This window comes from Raphanus sativus, unplaced genomic scaffold, assembly GCF_000801105.2.
Source record: "Raphanus sativus cultivar WK10039 unplaced genomic scaffold, ASM80110v3 Scaffold4210, whole genome shotgun sequence".
Classification (NCBI taxonomy): Eukaryota; Viridiplantae; Streptophyta; class Magnoliopsida; order Brassicales; family Brassicaceae; genus Raphanus; species Raphanus sativus.
The window spans coordinates 1-8,025 of record NW_026619512.1 but is presented as its reverse complement, the minus strand read 5'-3'; the positions used below and the strand labels follow the sequence as shown (position 1 = coordinate 8,025).

General features: G+C 34.3%; 1 protein-coding gene across 1 annotated transcript; it reads right to left on the bottom strand.

The window, feature by feature from the left end:
- Positions 1–6,705: 6,705 nt before the first annotated feature.
- Positions 6,706–8,009, bottom strand: LOC130507238 (phosphate transporter PHO1 homolog 1-like). Its single transcript, XM_057001951.1, has 5 exons — positions 7,875–8,009; positions 7,630–7,782; positions 7,242–7,520; positions 6,998–7,134; positions 6,706–6,916 (listed from the first exon to the last, which is right to left on the bottom strand). The coding sequence occupies exons 1-5, from the start codon at positions 7,911–7,913 to the stop codon at positions 6,826–6,828; spliced, it is 699 nt and encodes a 232-aa protein (XP_056857931.1). The 5' UTR covers positions 7,914–8,009; the 3' UTR covers positions 6,706–6,825.
- Between the last annotated feature and the right edge of the window lie 16 nt (positions 8,010–8,025).

Sequence of the window (8,025 nt, the reverse complement as noted above, 5' to 3'; positions counted from 1 at the left end):
GATGTAGGTGAAGAGTAAATATATGGAAGTAAAGTTAGTGATACGAACATGAGCCTATGTTGGTCTATGTCATAATTATTTGGTTTTTGTAAGACCAATGAGCATAAGCATACACAGTTTTTGTATGCTTACGTTGTAAATGAGTCGGATATTTTTTCTCTTATGTCTGGAATAATATGGAACTCGTTGATTTAAAAGTGGTTCAGTTTTATATGATCTAATTATATTAAGAGATTAACCAAAAATATTATAAAAGTATTACTGGTTAGGTTTAACTAATCTATGTTGGTTAAGATTTAGTTTAATTTAAGTTGGTAAGTTGCATTGTATAGGAGGCATGATATATTCTAGCAACAACTATGAAAGAGTCTAAAATTTAAATGAAAACTTCAAATAGTAGATAATCCCTAAATTAATAGATTAGATTCCCGGTTCACAAATACCTCGTGGGTTACATTTGCTGTCCCATTTCATAAGAGAGATCAATTTAAAAGATATAAATTGAATGTCTTATTGATTTCTAAATCGTTAAACTAATTTGCTCAGTTTCTAACCGTTTATGCGACCAACCGACTTCTTCTTACTGACAAAGAAACTTCTGTTTTCTAGGTGTCACATTAAGAGGGCATACTTTTTGTTTGTAGCATCATAGGTTTTCTTGTGTCTTTCCTGTTAAACCATCTTCGGTAGTACTCTATAATTTTTTTCATTTTTACTCTAAAATAATATATTCTATTATAGTATTAAATTTACTCAAATGATTTAATTTATAATAGAGTTACTCTATAATCAAGTGAGATATAGTGTAATTCTATTATAGAATAAATCCAACTCTATAATACAGTTGCACTATTTTATAGTGAAAATTTTAGAGTAATTACAAGTCTACAACAATGTAAAGTTTTTAAAATCTACCAATAGATTCCGAAGATGATTACTAAAATTACTTTACAAGTCTACAACAATGTAAAGTTTTTAAAGTCTACCAATAGACTTCGAAGGTGATTACCAAAATTACTTAAATGTATTTTTTTACATGCGCACACAATCATCCTATTTTGTAAATAGTTTTAGTTACCATTGCTTTAAGTAAATCATTTTCTTTAAATTTAGTTAATTTTTGGCATACAGTAATCAGTGATGGATCGAGGGCTATGTTAGACCTGTGTAAAATTAAATAGGCGTTTAACTCCAGATTAAAAGAAGTAAAAATAAGGTGGAAAGTGGATTTGAACCCGGGTTTACGTGTAGACAAAGTAAAATCACCACTTGAACAAATGAATAGGCCTGAACATTTTACCCAGATCCGAAAACTCGAACCGAAACCGACCTAAAATACAGGTTCGGGTCTGGATCGATGCTAAAGTACTTATTGGGTCCTTTTTTGGACTCCAGGGTCTCGGATCCGGATCCTACCCGAGACCGGATCGGGTATCCGAACTACCCGCAAATAATTGTCTATATTAGGTATATTTGTTTGATTGGTTATATTTTTGATATTTAAGATACTTTTTAAGTTTTGGGTTTTCAGGTATAATTTTAGGTTTCAGATAAAATTTTAAATTTTGAGAAAATATAATTCAGGTATTCAGGTAAAAGTTCGGGTATGTTTTGGGTTTTCGGATCTAATTTTGGATAAATTAAAGAGTATTTCCGGATATTTTTGTGGTTTTTTGGGTAGTTTAGAGTTTCCGAGTCCAATTCAGGTATTTCGGGTTCTTTTTGGGTTCTAAATATCTGAACCGATCCTGATCTGAAATATATCCAAAAACTATGGGTATTTTATGGGTATTGAAATTATATATCCGAATCGATCCGGACACGACAAAACCCGACCCAGAACCAACACGAAAAATTATAGATATCTATATGGATCTAAATTTCTAGGATCCGAAAGATCTAGATCCGACAAGACCACATACGAATCCGAGCCAAGGACCCGAATGCTCATGCCTACTAATGAATGTATGTTGTCTAAAAATACATTGTATATACTCTCTTCATTTCAAATTAGTTATGTTTTAAAATTTTGTTACAGTGTATACATTTTGAACTCATTAACAAATAGTCAAATAAAACAATATATTAATTAGTGGTAAAACAATAAATTTAATAGTTTTTTTAATCAATGTGAAAAGATGTAGAACGATGAATAGATTGAAACGGAGAAAATATATTTTAAGGTGCATCAGCTGATTCCCTTCTATACAGTTCGGTCCAACCTCCAACAGTAGTGTTATGAAAAAGTTAAAAAGTTACTCCCTCGGTTTCTTAAAAAAGTTAAAAAAGTATGCTCCAATCTTTGTCGAAGCTAAAACCATCCTTTTGTTTTATATACATATTTTTGTACGTTTTAATTATGTTGAATGAATCCAAAACTATTGCCAGATAATCAAATGCTTTGGCCAAATCTAACTGCCTCAGCAATAGAGGAGAAATAAAGAGCATACAAATGGGAAGGCAAACAGAGAAGCCCAGTTGGCTAGTGTCCAACACATGGCAGTCTACCTATAATTCTCACCGGTCCCTACTCCCTAGCATCTACATCTTACCAACTTTTTAAGAACTGTTATCTATAAGTACATACATACACATAAGAGCATCATGTACACATATGGTTTCATGTACTAATGATCGGATATTTTTAAATATTTTTATGCATGAAGAATTTTGTTGGTGTTTGATCTATTCTCTTGTGCTAAGAAGCTCATAAGCCAATGGTAATGCCCCCTGCTCCTTCATTTGACATCACGTACGTTTCAATCCGTTTCCCGAGCGTCAAGTCTTGAAAAATATTGATGAGAAAAATGTCACTTTCTAAATTTCCTATAGGATTAGGTAATTTCGGAATTTGGTCTATCAACACTTGTTCATCAAACTTGACCATACAAACCTAACACCTAACATGTATATTGGTAATATCGGTCGATTTTAACTAAACACTTACATCTAGTACACAACTAAACTAGTACATTTTCATGAACCAAATTTATAGGTGGTAGGCTATGATGGACAATATTTGATAGGCCATTATAGAAAACAGTTTATAGACAAATACCAAAAAGTGGTAAGAGACTTATTTTTTTTATTTAACATTTATTACGCTTTTTAAAATATCCTATATCAAGCTTATAAAATTATTGATCGGCAAGTTCATTTTTGTTTTTAAAGGCTTGAATGAGGTTTAAGAGGAAGGATCAAGTATAATTACGATGATTCCTACCATTTAGGTAGTTCAGTTATAAGGTATGGGATAGATAATAACTAGTAACAGATGGTAATGGCATAATTTTGGAGTCTGGAATGGAGAAATTCTATGTTAGACGAGAAATTCTATGTTAGAGCATTAAGAAGCTGAACTAACTGATGTCATATGGTCTATGAAAGTATGTTGGTACATGGGATATAAGAATGTTACTTTTTTGAATGAGAATTCCAACATCAACTACTATCTCAACAATGCATTGACAATCCAAGATTACAACATTACCTCTAACTCTAATACATAAGTTTTCCTGGATAAAAAAAAAAGGTTTTCCTCGATAATCTAGTTACTGAAATCGATAAAGCTAATTGTGCTGATTTATTAGCTAGGGAATCAATTTATAAAGATAGGCAATGGAGTAGTTTCATTGCTAACCAATTTTTCCAATATTTTGTAACCTTTAGACAACAAAATAATGAAAACTGCATGGCTATGGTCAAGTGGTAGGAGAAAATCCGAGAATATGCTATATACTATTCCCTCTGGGCAGTGCCAGCCCATAGCGGAAACTACATAAGCTACCGATTAGGGGCACATGGCTGTCAATTGTTTTTCCCATTATGCATTTATCAAGAAACTAATTTGTCCTGTATGAACATAATTTTTCTTTTCATTTTGGCTTACGGTCACTAAATATTTTAGCAATGTTTGGACTGGTGCTGCCTCGGGGTTAGCCTCTCTTGAAACAAGAACACATAGCTATATAAGAAATGTGTATTTGGGCTTTACTCATACAATTTAAATGCTTCTCCCATTCAATTTATATGGTAGTCTGGTAAATATACAATTCATTAATGACACTTGAAAAACATTCTAAACTCGGATCAAACTATGTGGTACCCGTCTATTCTGTAGCATTACATGTGTTTTTTTTTCTGGGGTTAGATCTGATCAGCTGATAGAGGATATGAAATAAAAAACCTAATGAAATATTAGTTGACAAAGGATTGAACGAGGAAAACCCCTATATTACGTTGTTAACTTTTTGGTTACATATTGGCAGGCTGCATATTGGCTTGGCCTTTTTCTGTAAAACAATGTTAGATGAAGCTTAATAGATTTAATACGAAGCCTAGTAGATAACTCAATCAGTGCCTCACTAATGTTGTCGTCTTCCTTTGCAAATACTCTACGCAATTAATTCATTGAGGTGAAGAATGGCTTCCATCATCCCCAAATCAAAATCCCAGTAGCTAACTTATGTGCTTAACGTCTCGCCAGTATGTTCAATACATACACAAACTCCGTTCAATGACCTATTTGCTCTATGCTTCCCCAAGAGATCTGAAACTTATCAATAACTGGAAATGCTTATCAATAAGCATAGACCAGTGATCATTAGCCTTGGCCTAAATTTTTTTGGAAGTTTTTACCTAACCACAGGCTTCGAATTTTGAATATTTTTATATACTAAAATTTCATATACGACCCACATCTCATAGTCAAACAATCATTGAAAATGGATGTTCCCCGGAGGCGAAGTAAATTGATCAGAATGTGATAATCCAGAGCGGAGTTCTGGAATCAGAATGTGCACCAGACAATGCAGCAGTTTTTCCTTCTCATTATCAATTCATCATCATCATCCGTCCAAAAGATGCATCAGATCTTACCTTTCTTTTGTCTGTAGTCTGATCTGTTCAAAATTTTATATTGATGTCCAATGTCATTTATTAAAACCTTTGAAGTTGGTTCATTGTAATGCCATTGCCATTGATCGACATAGTTGGAAGCAACGTAGCATTCTAATGAAGACTTGATCTCTTAAAAACTACCTAACAGTACATCGTTGCACCAAAAGATTTCAACCGACAACCATAAAAAAATCAATATCCCTAAGCTTTCTATACGCACAATACTTCACCAATTGTTCCCTCTCAACACAATGGCTTCCAGCTCCTGCCAAGCACAAGAAAAAAAACATAAAAACAAAGCCATTCCATGCCCCAGCTCCAGCACAAACACTCCGAGCCCTCCATCTCCTCCAGGCTCCAGGACATGGCTCCAGCACCATCATCATTTCAGATCGCGGCAACAATCTTATACTGAACTCTATAATCTCTCGAGAAGATACAGTTCATCATACTGCAAGACCATGAAAAAGGTTAACTATGTCTGACATTCTTCTACATCAGCTTTGAATGAAAACCTCTTCTTTAATTCTGGAAATGGAGTTAATTAGCTGACAACCCCTAAGATACAAACATGGTAAGAAGACCCATGTATTCGAGTGAGGACTGATCTGGATCGACGGTCCCATTCATATAGTTGACTTTGACTCGAGATAAGAAGAATGACCACGTAAAGTTTTTTTTTTGCTTGGCCAGAAAGTTTTCAAAAAGTTAAATGTGTTATAAAAAAATATGCTAAAACTTTCTCACCAAGAAAAAAAAACAAGAAATTATTTAAAACTAGAAAACAGAGTATTATGTTAATTTAGCTAAAATTAATTATATTTAACTTTTCGTTGTTTCTTTTGCGTGTTCTGCACTTAAAACATATGTATATATAGGCGCTGAGTCTCAGCTTGCAGAGGAAGCAAAATCGAAGAAGTAGTAGAAGCGAAAGAGAAGCAAAGATTAAGGTTAATTTTATTTTCGATTCTCTTCCTTAAAATTTTATGTTTATCAGTTACGTGTGGCTTGTGAGATGAAGAAATTCTGAATCATCGTAGCAAATTCTGAAGAGATTTTAGGGTTTAGCAGAGAGTTTATTAGGTCTTTGTTCTTGAGGCTTTGTGGTTGGTTTTCTTCTATGTTAAGAACTCAGTTGGATTATTCATATTTACCAGTTTTCTTTTTTTTTTGGGACAGGAAGAGATGAATACCGAGAGCCAGACAACAACTCCTGTTAATGCCACTTTCCTTGCTAACCTCAAGGATCGTTTCAGTGGATTAGTCAATACCCCAATGGATGAACACAAGACTTGTCTCAAAAACACAATGGACAAGGTTCGCTCCCAGTTTTCTATATCTCCTTCGACCAAGGACAAGATTCGTTCCCAGTTTTCTTTATCTTATTGGATGCCGAAGGCTGATGCACAGAAGAAAGGTTGATGGAGTGAAGGAAGTGGAGAGTCACTCGCCTCTTTAGCGCAGCAGATTGCCAGTTTCAACTTTTAACTTTTTCTATAATAAAATAAAAGTGTTTTTCTCTTTTACGTTATCTTGTTTTAAACTTCAGTAGTTTCAGATTTTCTTTTAATTTTCTTGCTTATGAATTTATAAGTTTAAAAAATTCCCTTGCATAAATGTGCAAAACTACTCTTCAAGCCTTTGGTTATTAATTTGCCACTACTGATAATGGGCGCATTTATAGATTAGGGTTTCTCTAACCGTCGTTGTTGATGATTGATTATAGAAAATTATGAGAATCAAAAGTTATCACTAGAAATTGGTTAGGAGTTCCGGCGAGATGTTGTAAAAATAAGGACAATGATAAATAGACTCTTTGATCAGATCACAAAATATGGTTGATCAAGAAAGAACATTCTTTCTTCTCTTGTTCTTTCAAATCTCTGACAAAGCTAATAGTAATTAATGGTTATTGACTCCATTATATCAGTCCTCTTCATCAACTTCTCTGAAAGGAAGTGGCACTGTCTTTACAGCTCGAAACTTCCCCGCATTATTTAGATGCTCATTCTCCAATCTGCAACAATCGGTTTGTTTTACAAGCATAAGTATACACATATATGTCCTGAATCTAAATAACCAAGAAGATAAGTTTTACCGGTAAAAGTTCCAGTGTCCTCTCCTGATGACTTCAAGAGCAGCCAAGAACAATCCTGTCACTCTATAATCCACATGCTCAAAACTTGAGTGCACAACTGTTTGTAGCCATGCCAGCCTTAGAACAAGATTTAAAACCTTAAAAAAAAAGAAATCAGAAAATATGAGAAAAAACAGAGGAAATTCAAAATATTTCAACTAGATTCATGTGTCATTTTGGGTGGTAAAAGATTTTGATTTTGTACCATAGAGAAGTAGTAAATAGATTTTTGGCGAAGCATGAGTTGGTTCCTAAGCCAAGGGTTGTTGGAATTATGTTGGAATAAACCCCAATCCTTTACAAAGTCCCAATACAATTGGTAAACGGTGGCTATACTTGACATAGCCACCACAAGGCAGAGCCAACCAATGCTCCTCTCTTTCTCGTAAGCCAATTTGGTTCCAGCCGCTAACATCGCTGATACATACTTCCCTAGGTTCACTAAGTGGCTTGTCTCGCCTTCGTCAAACCACCTCCTTGCACACTGTGTGGCAGACACTTTTTCAGTACTTTTTATAAAGTGGAAATCCATACTTGGGACAGAAGAAATAGAAACTTGGGGAAGAAGCAAGGATGTTTAATTTAATTTTTACCTGCATTGCTCTCCAGTAGTATGGGAGGAAGGAAACTGCATAGGCAAGATCTCTGTAGTACTCGACTCTCATACAATATCCATAGTCCTGTGTTGTGTAGCTACCGGTTATATAGTAGCAGACTATGTATTCCAGGTTCCTTAGCATAGGTACCTGAGAGATAAGAGTTAACCCATTTATATTTTGATAAGGGTTTACGGAAAAGATCAGATTCTTAGCTCAGTTTTGGTCCATGGAAATTTTACCTGGCTGCAAAGTTGATCAGCCATAAAGAAATCGAGCATCACGACTTTGTAAAGAGGTGAAAATACAATGTTTCTGGTGACTGATATAAACCGGTAACGGCTTGATTTGTAGAAAATGTTCAAGGGACAAATCAGTATTAAGAAGAAGACC